The following is a 14,693-nucleotide window of genomic DNA, read 5'->3' as shown; positions in this document are numbered from 1 at the left end:
TGGAGCAACACTGTGCAGCAACCAATCCTCTGATGGCCAAATGATCCCTTCTCCCCTGGAAAGGAGCAAAGCCTTTTGTTCCTCAGGTACAGCAGGTGGCCAGGAGCAGGAAACCTGCATGGGTTTGTGAAGTGACAGCAGCCTGTGAAGGATCAGTTCAGGAACTGAGAGGCAGAAGGTGAGCTCATCTGCTTCCCTCAGAACCAGTCTACCATCTCCCACTCCTCATTTCCAGGGGAGGCTGTTTTGGGTTGGCACAGACCCATGACAACCACACATTTAACTCCTGGGCTTGCAGCTCACACTAGAAAGGAACCAGACAGGGTTCATCACTCATAGAAATGTGTCCATCCAAGCTAAAACCCCCCATTAGGAAGAGGCAAGCCCTAGCCTTATGGATGGCTCCTGGCAGTGAAAATGCATTTATTTCAACTTAATGTATGGTGGGGGTGGCAGTGGGGACAGAAAGGCCGGGTCAGGCATGGAGCGTGTGCTACATCAGACAATCCCTCTGAGCAGAGGCAAATAAAGAGCTGCAGGACAGGAAAAATATAGGTCTGGTTTGAGTGCATATGCTGCTCTTTATTGTTAAAAGCATTACAGGCACTCTGCAACCTACTCCCATTAAGGAGCATTCCCAGCTGATGACAGGCCACAGAGCAGGAGCAGCCCCACAACACAGGCTCCAACACTGGCTCTGACCTCAGGGCCAGGGCCAAACAAGCTTGGCTGGGAGAAGTGCAAAAAGGGTCAGCCATTGGGTCAGAGAAAGCCAAGCAGGGTCTTTGGGAGGGGTCCAGGAGCTCTGGGGTCTGATGTGTGTGGCAGCAGGAGCATCCCCCCTGTCCACACCCTGGCCAAAGGCAGCATGATGGCAGGGGAAGAGCAGGGAAAATGGGAAGGAAAGCACCCAGCATGGAGATGGGAGGGTTTGACATGAAGCCTGGGTTCAAGGCAGGAAAGCAACCCCTAAAAGAGGACAGAGATTTGACAACATTTGCCAAATGCTGACAAACCTCTCACTGAGGTTTACTGAGTGCTGATTTTGTGGCCCGTTCTCTTCTTTTGCATCTGACTAGATGGGGCTTTGAGGAATAGGAGCAAAAGGAACCAAAACATTCCTGCAGAAATTCAGTGAACTGAGCAGCATTATCAAAGCCATAAACCAATATCCCGGAACTGCAAACAGGAACCAGAGCACTGCTCAGGTAAACATTCCTCACTCTCCATTTGCAGCTCAGCTCTGCTCCCACAGCACTGGAGAAAATGCACTACATGGAAGAAAATACAATATTAAAAAATAAATAAAATGCAGGGAAAATTAGCAAGACACATGTAGACGGTGCAGGTTGCTGGGTTCCACTGAAACACAATTCCTTAGAAAGGTGCCAGACTTTCCTTGGCCTTCCCTTCATTGAGCAGCTCCAGAGAAATAGAAGGAAACCCTGGGCAGCCACAAATTCCTGATCAAAACCACCAAGCAGCTGATGCTGCAGCACTGAGCTGGCTACAGCTGGCAACCTCGCACCAGGCTTTCCCTCCCCCTTCTCCTTTGTGAGATGATTTAACAAGCTGCAGAATCCCACAGGACATGTCAGTCAGCCAACAGCAATGGAGCATCGTGTCTGGAGCCCAACATGTCCATCTGCACTGTTCCCTTCTGACAGGCACACAGCCCTGAGCTTGGAGTAAAAATGTCATCAAAAGGAACTTGTGCAGAAAAAATTGTGGCAGAGCACACGCCCTCCCCTGCCTGCCTGCGCCCTTGTATGGGATGGATGTGTCAATTAAAGGTTTTGGGATGGCAGAAAACGTGTCACCCTCTGCTCACTGTCAGACAACGTCAACACACCTCAAAGTTAATGTTTGTTTCCAGCACCCACAGAGATCTGATCCAATACACATCTCAGCGGGAATTTGGGATTTCTAGCACCTTGCACTTAGAAGGGGATGTGGATACTTTATTTAAACATGGACACCCTCCTCCTAGTGAAGTCAGACCTCTCTACAGAGAGACAATAAACCACCCCATGCTCTCCCCATCTCAGCACTAAAAGACTTCCCAAGGTCTGCGTGCTCTGCCCAGCCAGCCATGCTCCAATGTTCCTCTGGGCCACCATGGCTTCTTCCTGGGCTCTGGCCCTTCACTTTGTGCCATGTCACCCACATCCCCCTCAGCTTGGCTGCTGCCCACCCCTTCCCAAATCCTGCTCACACCCCCCTCAGCCTGGCTGCTGCTCACCCCTTCCCAAATCCTGCTCACACCCCCCTCAGCCTGGCTGCTGCTCACCCCTTCCCAAATCCTGCTCACACCCCCCTCAGCCTGGCTGCTGCTCACCCCTTCCCAAATCCTGCTCACACCCCTCTCAGCCTGGCTGCTGCCCAGCCCTGATGCCTGAACACTGAACCATGACGTGTCTGACCTGGGGCAGATGAAAAGCAGGTAAATAGGCCAAGTCAAGCAGAGACAGAGATTCAGGGACCGAATTACCCCTTCCCTACAGCAATTAAAAAAGCAAATGCAATTATTTTGTACCAACAACTGCACGCAGAGTGCACTTTTGCCTTAGGGAGACTGAAAGCAGTGAGACAGAGATTGGCACCACATCCCCCCTCCCCTGTGACATTGCCCAGATCAGTGACAGGATTCTGAATCGGTGCTGGCACAGCAGTGCTCAATTCTGTGCACACAGGGAGAACCCCAGGATGCTGGGAGGGATCCCTGGGCTGCAGCCCAGGACATCAGGACAGGCAGGAGAAACACGGTGCTGGAGTGAAAAGGAAATGAGTTGCTGTGATAGCAAACAGCAGAATGACAGGATGAGAGGCAAGGCCCTCGAGGAAGGGGAGATCGGACTGGAGAATTCAGAGCCACAACAAAGCTTCCACTGGAGCGTTTGGAGCACGCTTTACCCTTGGACACAGCCCACAGCAGCAGCCCAGCCACTCACCCACATGGCTCCATTTAAGCCTGTATCAATCCCAGCTCCAGCTTAACTAGGAGACCCTGAGGGCTAAAGAAAGACACGGGGAGGAGAGATTAACTGGCAACAGTGCAGGACACAAACAAGGCACCGACACACCACGGGCTCCAGAGACATTCCGTCTTGATGAGCTTTTTAACTGGGTGCCCAAAGAGCAAGTGACAGGGAAAGGAGAGAGCAAAGGCAGCAAGAGCAGGAGGGCAAACAGAGAAGTGACCCCATGGTGGCTCAGATGGGAACACGGGGGACACACCTGAGCAGCCACAGAGCTCTGCCGTCAGCTCTGCTTGTCGTGTCAATGCTACACAAGCAGAGAAAGCACTGACTTGGACAACAGTGCCTAAGGAAAAGCTCAGCAAAAGAAGGATGGAAATCAGAAAGGACATCCTTTTACTCCAGAAGCATCCTTGAAATCCAGTCTGTTAGAGAGCAGGATCAGGAGTGAATGGCCAAAGCAGGAAATTATTCCCAAATCCCAAGATAGCTGCTAGGAGTTGTCATTACTTGTCTGCATTATCTGTACAGAGATAAGGTTAGAGCTGAAAAACACGAGTGCTGAGAGCTGAGGGCATGAGCCAGGCAGTCAAACAGAGGGATGGAGCTGAGAGTCCTGCCCTGCTCTGAGAGCCCTGGGGAAGGGCAGGGACCCCACCCCAAGAGCCACCAGGGGCAGCTGCACCCACCCCTAATGCTGGAAAACTGAACCAGTAATGGAACAGGCAGCAAAGAAAGATGTTCCCACATATTTCATGGTGGATCTGCAGCTTCCAGTTCTGGTTTCACCCAAATGCCAGCTCTGACTCTGCCTACAATGACAGCCTCAAACAGCTTTTCCTCACCAGAAAAAAAAACCCCTTCGTTCTTGGGGGAACATATACAACATAAGATGTTCCAAGCCCCTTGAAATATTTCTGCACACTTCTCTTCAAGAATAACAGACCCAGCTCTGAGCCTTTTCTCTGTTCAGTACAGCTCTCCCAGCCAGAAGCTGCTTTCAGCAGCAGAGCCTTTCCCAGCCTGACATTTTTAATGTACAGAAGGAATGTACATATGCCAGTCAGACTCCTAAATATATGCAGGATAAAATTCTCCAGGACTTCAAACAATTTCAGGGTTACTGTGACTGTCCCAGCAAATAATTATATCTCAGCTGTAACAACTCACACCCATATAACAACCAGGATCCTCAGAGCTTTTAAACCAATTCTCTTTAGTCTTTATTTCCAGTGAAAAGGAATGTCAAGGTCACATCCTGTTTCACTCCTTCTGTGAAATAATTTCTGTTGAGATTAGAGGAAATATTTCCAAAATGCCAAATCCAGCACGAATTCCACGCATCCTCCAAGTTCCATTTTCAGCTGTTCTGACCCAGAGTAGATGAGCCACAGGAGCTCAGACACAGCTTCACAGCCTGCACCAGGCTGAAAGGAGCTGTGAAAGGAGTACGGGGGCAATGCAGTGACTGAAAATCATGCAAAGGTGGTTACTAACAACACTCCAGGATAGCCACAAGTCATCCATGGGGATCACAGGATGAACTGAGGTCAAACTTCTCTTACAGGGCAGTGAACTCTTGACAGAGTCCCCACCGTGCAGTGAGAAACCATGGCTTAAGAAATCACTGGAAAGAAGCACTAGGAAAAAACCAACACAAGTCCAGAGGACACAGTCTCCTATTTAAGTCATCTGATGGATTTCACTGTCCTTGTAACAGAACCAAGATGACGATGCAAAGCTTTGAAGTCTTCAGAGCTTAAGGCTTTATCCTAATCCTGTTCCTGATTCCTAAAAGAATTGTGCTGATTCCTGAAACTGAGAGCAGTGAGGAAGAGCCTGTGGAGCCCACCTGGGTCTGTACATGGGGGTGCTTCAAACCTCAGCAGGCACCCAGCCTCTGGAATCGGATTCTGTTCTAAAATCAGGCACTTTGTAATGCCAAACTTGAGCGGATTTCTCAGTGTCTTAATTAGGATGAGGCAAAAGTTGATTCACCTAATTTCCAGCCCACTTCAATATTAGATTTGAAAGACCACCTATGACATCTTCAGCCTTGCTCACCTCAGAAGTCTGCACAACAGCAGGCAATGGGATTAGATAAAAATCTAATGAGATAATGTATTTACATCATATTTATGGCACTCAGGGTTTTGTTCTCGTGTACTGAGGACTATCCTCAGTACATGGCACTACAGACACTTCCTTTGAACGGGAAAAAGCTTGAGGTTTATTTTTAACTCTAATTTCCCTTTAAAAGAAACCATGTATTAAAATAACAAGGGAGGAGTGTGAATGTACCTGGGCTTACCAAACCTAAACACCAAGTCCAGCTCAACTTTCCTCCAGCTGAATAACTCGGGCTCCTGCAGAGTGTCCAGTAAAGCCATGCACACACACTCCTCCTCCTGTAATTCCCTCAGCATCCTGCTATGCCAGAGGTACACCCTGATTTTCACCTGGAACCCTCAACAGCCACATGACAGCAAGCCAAGCATGTCCCTAAACACAGAGTCCCAGCACTTTGCATCCTGCAGCCTCCCAGACATTTAAACAGCTCACCCTCTCTAACCCTGGGGGAGCAGCCATCTCAACATCCTGCGTGTGCCAGAGCCAGCTAAAATCCTTGGCTTAGGAAAAAGTAAAAACCACACAAATCTACACACTGCTGAGACAGAAATAGTTTGAAACTTAAGCCCCTTATCCAGCAGTCTTGGAGGCCCAACTGGATTTTCTTCCAGGATACAAACACCTGCAGGAATCCCTGCTGAGCATCCAGCTCCAAATTCAGTTAAAGGGCAATGGAAAAAGTTTAACTCCAATCTGATTCATCCAAACTTCTCAAAGGTCAGTATTTCTCATTGAGTTACAGCACCAGGACAAAGTAATTTTGGATTCAGGCTGTGGTGTGATGGACACCCAGGTACCACGAATGCCCTGCCTGAGCCAGGGCAGGGCATTCCCCCACCCATGAGGGTGCAGGAGTGCAACTTTCTGGAAGCAGGACATAAAGAGCTCCGAGGCTCTCCAGGTTTTGTGTAGAAGAGGGCACATTTCACACACTCCAGCTCAAATTTCATTCCAAAGGCAGCTGACACCTTCCTGCCCTGTCTTTATTGGAGCCTTTGCCCCCTCCCCAGCCCCCAGGCTCTCTGCTGCCGACAGCCAGCCCAGGTGCACCGACATTTCCAGCTCTGTTTTCCTCCCTCCTGCAGACAGCAGCTGTGTTCACTTCGCCAGTCGGTTGCTATAGAAACAAATCAATCCTCAATAGTTTTATTTTTACCAGTTTCTGTGAAATAGGATTTATCTCATTTCCATGACTAAGCTCTACTCTGGAGTGAGCTCTTTGGGACAGTGACAGTGCCAGCTCAGCATCGGGCAGAGCTTGTGCTGCAGTGACAAGAGGAAAGAGCCATCACCCTTGTTCAGAGGCACCTTCTCATCCTGAGGATGCTTCACCTTGAAAGGATTCCACAGCCAGAGCACTACAGCACTCCACAGCTGCATCTGAGGAGTGAACAGAGCAGGAGTGGATGGCACAGCCGGGAAAGGCGATGAGCTCACACGGAGTGGAGGTGTCAGCACATGTTCTCTGCTGAGAGTCAGCCTGGCAGGCCCTCGGGCACTGCCACAGGAGGGGCTCAGCCTCCAGGAACTGCCTGTCCTTTGTCCCAGGGTGGCTGAGAGGGGCTTTCCTTCTGGTCTGGCATGATATGGGTGCGTTTTCCACTGCATTACCTGTACTCTGTGTCACACCTTTCACCCATGTCTTTTCTATCCTGTTTGTTGTCCTCCAGTCTCACTGAAATGATGCGTTATCTCACAAAAATCCAGCTGGATGAACCCTGTTTCTTGGCTCAGCTGCTCCCAATACACCAAATACTGTTCCAGCCATTCATCTCCAGAAAGTTCTGCTCCCTGCCAAAGGGCCTTCCACAGCTGGAGGGGACCTGTGGCACTGAGTGGAGCAGCTCCTCTTCACCAACACCCACTGCTGGGGCACAACACAGGGAGCAGAAGGGAAGGGGAGACACTGCTCTGCCTGCCTTTCCCTCCTGCTGTATCCAGGAACTGTGCAGCCTCAGGAGACAGGAGTTTGTTAGACCTGCCAGCTGCAGCAATTCCCCCAACACCCACCTGTGCAGAGCTCTCCACTTCCAACCCCCCTCTCTGCCAACTAAACCCTGGAAACCTGGAGCTGCCCACTGGGAAGGGAGCGAGACAGGGCCATCTCAAGGGGGTTTCACAGGAAGGAACCCACCCACCCATCAACTCCCATGTGTCCAAGAAAGCCCCAGGTGCTGTGAAACCACAAGTCCTGCTTTGCCCACTGGCTTGGGCAAGTGCCACTGAGCAAGGAGAGCCCAGTGCTCCTGACCCAGCCCTGCACCGACCAGAGCAAGCAAACAAAAACTTTCCAAAACTGCATCACAAGATCACACAGAGACAAAACACTGCAGAGTCACAGCCAGTAACTGCAGCCTTTGAAATCTTAAAGAAGTACTTAGGAAACAATTCCCAGCCGAGTGCCGTGCACACCTGTGCCTGTGGCACAAGCACCTTCAGCAATCCCTGTGCTCAGGTGTGTAATTAAAGAGGGATCAGTCCCACGGCGCCCTGTGCACGGGAGGGTGTGGAGAGGAGAAGGTTTAAAGTGGGTGAGATGATTAATCACAGCAGCAGGATGAGGAGAGGACCCAGCATTGCCCTGTTCTGTGGGAATGCAGCAGGAGCAGCTCCGTTGTGATGGGGAAGGGCAAGAGAGGGGAGCACTTTGCTTGCACAAGCCTGGGTTAGCTGGACCTTGGAGCCCCCCTGCTGCTCCTGCCGCTGTCTCCTGCCACTGCAGGACTCGGTGCTTACCCACAAGGCCTGGGGACACCTGGAGGGACAGACAGCCTGAGCCTGACCTCGGACAGGCAGTCCCCCCCTTCCCTGCCGACGGCACCGTGTCCCTTCCCCAGGGAATGGCAGCAGAGGCACAGTCAGAGCCTTCCCCAGGAGTACACAGGGCACCATCAGATCCCTGCTCTGACCCATCAGCCACACCAGAACAAATACCAAACCCCACTTTTTTAAAAAAAATAACGCATTTTTCTGACTCCTAACCACACTTGGACTGTTGGAAGCCACCTCAAGTGCTCTGCCATCCCACCACATCACTCTTTAAACCAACCAGACCCCCTCACCAGCAGCAACGGCTGAAAATGGGCTGGAGCAAGGGCTGTGGCTTCTGTGGAGCAGCACTCGACCCTTCCCACAACAGATGTGCACCCAAACTCCTCATTCCCAGCAGAAGCGTCTCCCTGATACACTCCCTGGGGACTGCATATCCCATCTGGGGCTCAGCAGCAGCCCCAGCTTCCCCCTCTGGCAACACAGATCCAGACTTTTCACAGCAATAGATGGAAATAAAAAGCCGCTTCTGCAGCTTTGGCTTTAACACAACCCATCCCTCATTGCTCCTGGCAAAACCTCCTGAATGCAGCCTGATAGCTCAGCCACAGACTGTTCTGTTGTTTCCCGCCCCTAACTTCACAGTGAACCACTAAAAAAAAAAAAAAAAATACAATACATCAAATTCTGCAACCTCGATGCAGAAGTGGCTCATAACCCCAAGGAACCTCAAGGATTCACAGACCATCTCTGATTTCTGGACTTGCTGTTGCTCATAAGCCTCAAGCTGTGCATGCACAGAGTGGGTTTTCTCTCTGGCTCCTCACGTGCTGCTCCTGCCTGTGCCGTGGTCCATGGCTGGAAGTGGAGAAGCCGAGCCTGGCCAAGGAGCCAGGATCTGCTCCTGACTGCTGGGCCAGGCCTGCAGCAGCTCCCCAGGCCCTGGCAGATCCCAGGGGCCGCGTGGACGCCGGCAGGGAGCCGAGCCTCCCAAACCCTGGCAGCCATCACCTCTTTGTGAGCCCACCATCTGCTCTGGCAAATCCACACTCCCATTTCCCCCTCCTGCATCCTCCTCATTTCCCCAGCTCGCTGTCAGCATTCCCCATTCCCATCAGCTTCACACTGGGATTTACTCTCCTGCCCAGTGCCCTGACTGTTACACCCTGGCACATTCACCCCTCGAGAGACTTAAAAAGTCTTTGAAGTTCCTCCTCCTGTGGCTTATCCCACTCCATCCCATTCTGTTTCCTGCTCACCTGCAGCTATAGGTGATTGGAATCCGTGCTGCCTCCACACCCAGCAGGCCCTGCTCGGCCTGGGAAGGAGCAGCACAGCCCAGACTGTGACAAAGTTCACATTTAACTGATAACAGACCAATGGCAGTTCAGGTTACCTAATAAAACACCACATTCCAAGGAATTTACTGCCAGGGCCATCTTCTACCACTTCATGGAGCAGCACTTGCTCTCTTTGGAAGAGAAATGGCCCAAAGCAGTGAGTGCCAGCTCAGAGCAGGTGCCATCTCAGCACATACCAGGTGTAATGTGGGAATTCCAGGGAATGCCTGGTTTGTACCCCATCCAAAACTGTATCTTTGAGACACCTGAAATGCAGAACTGACATAAAGAGCTGCGACAGGCACCTCAGGAGAGAAGAGCTTTGGGAACAGGTTATCCAAACAATGGGAATTAAATAGAAACTAAAATAGGGTCCTGAAATCGGGTGGAGAAAAGAACAAAGGTGCCAGCCCAGCAGAGTGTTTATGATCCTGTTCTGGGAATGGGCTCTGGGGGTGGAGAGCAGCTCAGGAGTTCCTGTGTCAGGAGAGATCCTGACAGACACGAGGAGCCTTGGCAGGAGCAGGGATCAGCCTGAGCAGGGTCAGAGGCTGCCCGAGGAAGGGAAAATACAGAGCACGCAGGCCTGACTGAGGGCAGGCTTCTCCCCACAACCAAGGAGGGCAAAATCCTACATCAGAACAGTTCCCATGTTCTAGCATTGGAAAAGGTGAGGTTTTCCCCACCCTAAAATTCATCTGTCTGGTCCCTGCAGCCTGTCCCAGCCTGTCTCCTGCACTCTCCTTGCAGGGACACTCAGCAGCTGCCTCTCATCAAAACTTCACCTGGAGGAGTCAGCAACACAGAGCCCGAGCCCGACAAGTGGTCAGGAGGTGGGAAGCAGTCACAAAGCTCCCAAATGGCAGCAGGTGGCACACGGGACACCTTGCCAAGCCCCACAGCGTGCAGCCAGACCAGGAACTGGTGTCACAGGCACAAATCCCAGCTGTGCAGGGAGAAAGGGGCTGGGACTCAGGCAGGGGAGAGGGGTAGGTCCAGTGTCACCAGCAGGGACAGCCAACAGCCATGGCAGGGAACGTGGAATACAAGTGACAGCTGTGGCAGGCACCCTCCTTCAGTCTGTGCACCAAGCAGCGTTCACATGTGAGAAACAGTAACAGGTCAGAGCCAAAGGGATGCCCCGGCTCACTCTGGCACCATGGGACTGCTCCAGGACCGTGGCACCACGGGCACTGTCCCAGGGAAAGGCAGGGAAAAGGCCCCAGCGTGCCCAGGTGCTGCCAGGCAGTGTCGGATCTGGTTCAGCTTACAGGGTGTTCAACTGCACTGATCTGAGCCCCCTGTGGGCACATTCATCCCACTCAAACAAGGGCTCAGACTGTTTAATGTATCAAAGGAGAAGAGCAAAGCTCGACCCAAGGGTAGATTTACGTTTCAGAAAGGCAAACGTGTGCCCCAGGGCAGGGTGAGCTCTCGCATGTCTGCAGGCTTCTGCCACCAGCACAACCTGCAGGTATCCAGCTGGGTCATGTGAAAGGAAAACCAGATCAAATTTGGCCAAAAAGGGGAAAGTCACATCCCTCTGAACAGCCAGGTTGCATAGCAACAGTATCACTTGGCACCGGACACAAACCTCCTCCACACCTCCCAGTACAAACCAATTGCTCAGGGACCAGGAGCATTCCCAAAGTAGCCCAAAGCTGCAGCTGCAGCAGTGAGAGGCGATGCCAAAACACGAGGAAGAGGAAAAAAAAACCTAACAAAGGTCCAAGAGCTTCAAGCAGCAAATTCCACAGCACGGGGCTGAGGACGAGCCGACCCCAGACCCGGCAGAGTGTCACCGCCAGCCGCGACAACGCCAGCGCAGGGCCCGGACACCTCGCCCGACACCGGGCTGCGCCGGGAAAGCCATCCCGCAGGGAACCCGCCCCGGCCATGGAGCCCTCCGGACACACCAGAGCTCCCCAGGGCCGCCAGTCCGCAGCAGGCGATGCCAGGGGGACAGGCTGCCCGCGGGCAGCGCCCAGCGCTGGCACTGCCCGCTCCAGACAGGCAGAAAGTCGCTCCCCTCTCCGCTGCCAGCCCGCCGAGGGCACAGCAGCACACAGCCCCGCTCCGCCGCAGCACGGCCCCCTCGCATCTCCGGTCCCACCGAGCGCTCAGGGTGACACGGCCCTCACAGCCCGCTGCAATGTCCCGTCCCACCCGGGGAGCCTCCAGCTCCGGCCCCCCCCCCGCCGCGGGACGGAGCCCCGGCCTCCCAGGATCGCCCGGCATCCCTTTGTCCCGCGGCTGCACCCCACGAGCGCATCCAAAGCCGGCAGCTGCCCCCCAGCCCCACACACGCGTCCCGCAGCTCCCGCCGCTCTGCCGGCCCGCAGCCAGCTGCCGGATGGCCGGAGCCCCCGCCTCGCCTCAGAGCCGTCCCGCCCGCGCCCGGGGCCGCGCTCACCTGAGCAGGCTGGACAGCGGGTGCCCCACACCGACGCTCCCGCCGCTCCCGCCACCGCCTCCCCCCGCGGAGCCGCCGCTGCCGCCGCCGCCACCACCGGAGCCGCCGAAGCCGGAGCTGAGGCGCTTCCCCGAGAGCAGCTTCTCCACGGCCGGGAGGTTCCCGGTGCGAGCGGCCTCCAGCAGCTCCTGCTCCTTCCCCATGGCCGGCGCGGCCCGGGCGCCCGCGCGACTTCCGGGGCGGGGCCGCGGCGGGGCCCGGGGGGCGGGGCCTGAGAGGGCGGGGTCTGGCGGGCGGTGCATGGGCGGGGTCTGAGCGGGAGGGCGGTGCACGGGGCGGGGCGTTGTAAAGGCCACGCCCCCGCGCGCTGCCCGTGGTCCCTCAGCCGCGCTCGTTTTGGGCGGGTCTCGGGAGGTTTTCCCTGCGGGGCCCGGGCAGCGGGGCCGCTCTAACGCCGTGTCCCGGCAGGCTCCGGCCGTGGGGAGGGCGGCTCAGAGCGGGGCCGGTCGGTCCGAGCGCGCAGGGCCCGGGGGCGAGGCCCGCACCGGCCCCGTCCGCAGCCCCGCTGCCATGGCGACAAGCCCGGCCCCGCGCATCCCCTAGCGGCACCCGTAGCCTGCGTTATCAGGAGGCGCCGCGGCGCGCCGTTGGCATGGCGACATGCCCCGCCTCCATCGCGGCGCCCGTGGATCACGTCATTAGGCTGCGCTGCCGAGTCGCTGTTGCCATGGTAACAGGCACCGCCCTCCGGCGCGGCGCTCACAAATATCGTCATCAGGACGCGCCGTCGCATCTGCGTTGCCATGGCTACAGACGCCACCGATCCCAGCGTCGCTGGTAAATGTGCGTCATCACGAAACGCCACGAGTCACCGTTCCCGTGGCGACAGGCTCCGCCCCTCGCGGCGCCCGTAGTGTTTCGTCATCAGGAGGCGCCGCGGGCGCGGCCATGGCGGACCCGGCCCGGGACGCGCTCGGTGCCGCCGCGCCGGAGCCGCCACCCGCGGGCTCCTCCCCGCCCGCCGCCGGCGATGGGGCGGCGGCCGCGGGGGAAGCGGCAGCCGCAGAGGGAGCGGGAGAAGGCGAGGTGGGGGAGGCTGGCGGCGGCGGCGAGCTCAAGGCGGAGGTGGCGGACGGGGAGGTGAGGCGGGAGCGGGAGCGGGAGCGGGGCCGGGCCGGGCCGCGGGGCCGCAGAGCGAGCGCTGCCCTCTCGCCCAGGTGAGGGGCGCGGAGGGGGAGGCGGCGGACGCGGAGGACTCGGGGCTGCAGGCGTGTGCGGCCAGGAAGGTGAAGCTGGAGCTGAAGGAGCGGAAGGAGAAGAAGCAGAAAGTGGACGAGGACGAGATCCAGAAGATGCAGTGAGTGCCTGCGAGTCCGGGAATCGTGGCCGCGGTGCCGCAGCCCCCTCCAGATCCCCCTCCCCCGCTCCTGGGCCGGTACCGCGGGAGCGCCTCCGCAGGGCTGGGCACGATCGCTGTGCGCCCCGCAGGATCCTGGTGTCCTCCTTCTCCGAGGAGCAGCTGAACCGCTACGAGATGTACCGGCGCTCCGCCTTCCCCAAGGCCGCCATCAAACGGGTACGAGAGCGGCGAGAGCCCCGGCGGGGCCGCGCTGCCCGCGGGGCTCCGGCAGGGCCGGTCCCGGGGGGGCTCCGGCAGGGCCGGTCCCGGGGGGGCTCCGGCAGGGCCGGTCCCGGGGGGGCTCCGGCAGGGCCGGTCCCGCGGGGCTCCGGCTCCCATCGCCGCAGGCGGAGCTGGTGCTGCAGCGCCCCGCGGGGCTGGCTGGGGCTCTCACTGTCCCCTCCTGTCCCAGCTCATCCAGTCCATCACCGGCACCTCGGTGTCCCAGAACGTCGTCATCGCCATGTCGGGCATCTCCAAGGTGTTTGTAGGGGAGGTGGTGGAGGAAGGTGAGTGGCACCTGCTGAGCGACAAGTGAAACAAGCCGGGCTCAATTCCCTGCTTGGAGCAGGGCGTGGAACAGGTTTTCCATGGTTCTCCCTTCCAGCAGCAGCTCTGGCTCACAGCAGGGCCTGGTGAAGCTGCCACAGCCCCTCTGATCCCCCCCAGTGCTGCTGCTTCTCCTCGGGCAGAGGGGCTGGGCTGGCAGCTCTGTCCCTCAGCCCAGAGCAAGGCAGGACGGGGATGCCATTAGTGCTGCAGGGACAGAGGGGCTCCTTCAGCCTCTAAACCTGCCCCACTCTTCCTCCTTGGGATGAGCTCGGATCACTTTGGACAGGGAGCTGAGGCAGCTGTTCCTGCTCAGCTGCTGGGGACTCACAGAGCAGAGGCTCTGAGCTCACCCATCCCCTGGACCCAGCATCTCCACAGTGCCCGAGTGGTTCAGAAGCTTTTTTTGTCCTGGTTGCTGCCCTGGGCCTCCTGTCAGGGAGGAGGAGCAGGTGCACTCCTGGCTCTGAGCTGCAAACCCCGAACACAAACAGTTCCTGTTCCTTTCAAACTGCACTGCAGGGGCTGGGCAGAGCTCAGCTGGCCCCTGCCCTGACCTCTGTGTCTGTCTGTCCAGCTCTGGACGTGTGTGACAAGTGGGGGGAGCTGCCCCCCCTGCAGCCCAAGCACATGAGGGAGGCCGTCCGGAGGCTCAAGGCACGGGGGCAAATCCCCAACTCCAAGTACAAAAAGATCATTTTCCACTGAGAGAGGCTGAGATGAGCTTCCTGTAGGACCTTCCCACGTGGACTCTTCCATAAGGCCCCTTTGGGGTGGCCTGTGGGACCTCAAGGATGTTCCTGGGCAGAGCCTGGGTGCCCCCTTGGCCTGGACTTTGGGGTCTCAGCAGGGAGAGGAACATCCAGGGGCTGCAGAGCATTTCCTGCTGGCCCAGATGTGCCATCTGTGCCCAGATGTGTGGCTTTTTTTAGTGCATTAAACTTATTCTCGTGTTCATAACCTGACTGGGATCTGCTCTTTGTGTGACCCAAGGTGCTCCCAGAGCTGCTCCCAGCCTGGGGCAGGGCTGGTTCCCTGGGAACATGTGCTGGGAGCTGGAACACCTGAAATCAGGGTTCAGCTGTGCTTCCAAATCCAGGAGCTGCCCAAAAAAC

At 56.4% G+C, this 14,693-nt stretch overlaps 2 protein-coding genes across 6 annotated transcripts in view; one reads left to right on the top strand and one right to left on the bottom strand.

The window, feature by feature from the left end:
• Window positions 1-12,472, bottom strand: part of ANKS1A (ankyrin repeat and sterile alpha motif domain containing 1A) — a 73,015-nt gene extending 60,543 nt beyond the window's left edge. For all 4 annotated transcript variants that reach the window (XM_053964066.1, XM_053964067.1, XM_053964068.1 and 1 more), the window contains exon 1: window positions 11,631-12,472. In XM_053964066.1, coding sequence (XP_053820041.1) covers window positions 11,631-11,932 — 302 coding nt within the window. In that variant the 5' untranslated portion in view covers window positions 11,933-12,472. The remainder of the gene's footprint in view (window positions 1-11,630) is intronic.
• Window positions 12,473-12,563: 91 nt separating this feature from the next.
• TAF11 (TATA-box binding protein associated factor 11) lies at window positions 12,564-14,538 on the top strand. Of its 2 annotated transcripts, none has more exons than XM_053964072.1 (5): window positions 12,564-12,716; window positions 12,848-12,987; window positions 13,119-13,206; window positions 13,442-13,538; window positions 14,156-14,538. In XM_053964072.1, exons 1-5 carry the CDS (start codon window positions 12,579-12,581, stop codon window positions 14,284-14,286), a joined length of 594 nt encoding a protein of 197 aa, XP_053820047.1. In that variant the 5' UTR covers window positions 12,564-12,578; the 3' UTR covers window positions 14,287-14,538. The 2 variants fall into 2 exon arrangements, with proteins under 2 accessions (XP_053820047.1, XP_053820046.1); XM_053964071.1 differs by having other exon boundaries at window positions 12,564-12,770.
• Window positions 14,539-14,693: the final 155 nt, after the last annotated feature.

The sequence above is a fragment of the Vidua chalybeata genome, chromosome 24 (genome assembly GCF_026979565.1).
Source record: "Vidua chalybeata isolate OUT-0048 chromosome 24, bVidCha1 merged haplotype, whole genome shotgun sequence".
NCBI lineage: Eukaryota > Metazoa > Chordata > Aves > Passeriformes > Viduidae > Vidua > Vidua chalybeata.
The sequence above is the reverse complement of the archived record's forward strand: the minus strand, read 5'-3'. Positions and strand labels throughout refer to the sequence as shown.

Excerpts from the sequence above, each read along its gene's own strand:
- TAF11 (XM_053964071.1), top strand. The coding sequence starts at position 12,579 with ATGGCGGACCCGGCCCGGGACGCGCTCGGTGCCGCCGCGCCGGAGCCG. Across the intron at positions 12,988-13,118 it reads GACGAGATCCAGAAGATGCA|GATCCTGGTGTCCTCCTTCT; the intron begins GTGAGTGCCTGC and ends TGCGCCCCGCAG. Across the intron at positions 13,539-14,155 it reads AGGGGAGGTGGTGGAGGAAG|CTCTGGACGTGTGTGACAAG; the intron begins GTGAGTGGCACC and ends CTGTCTGTCCAG.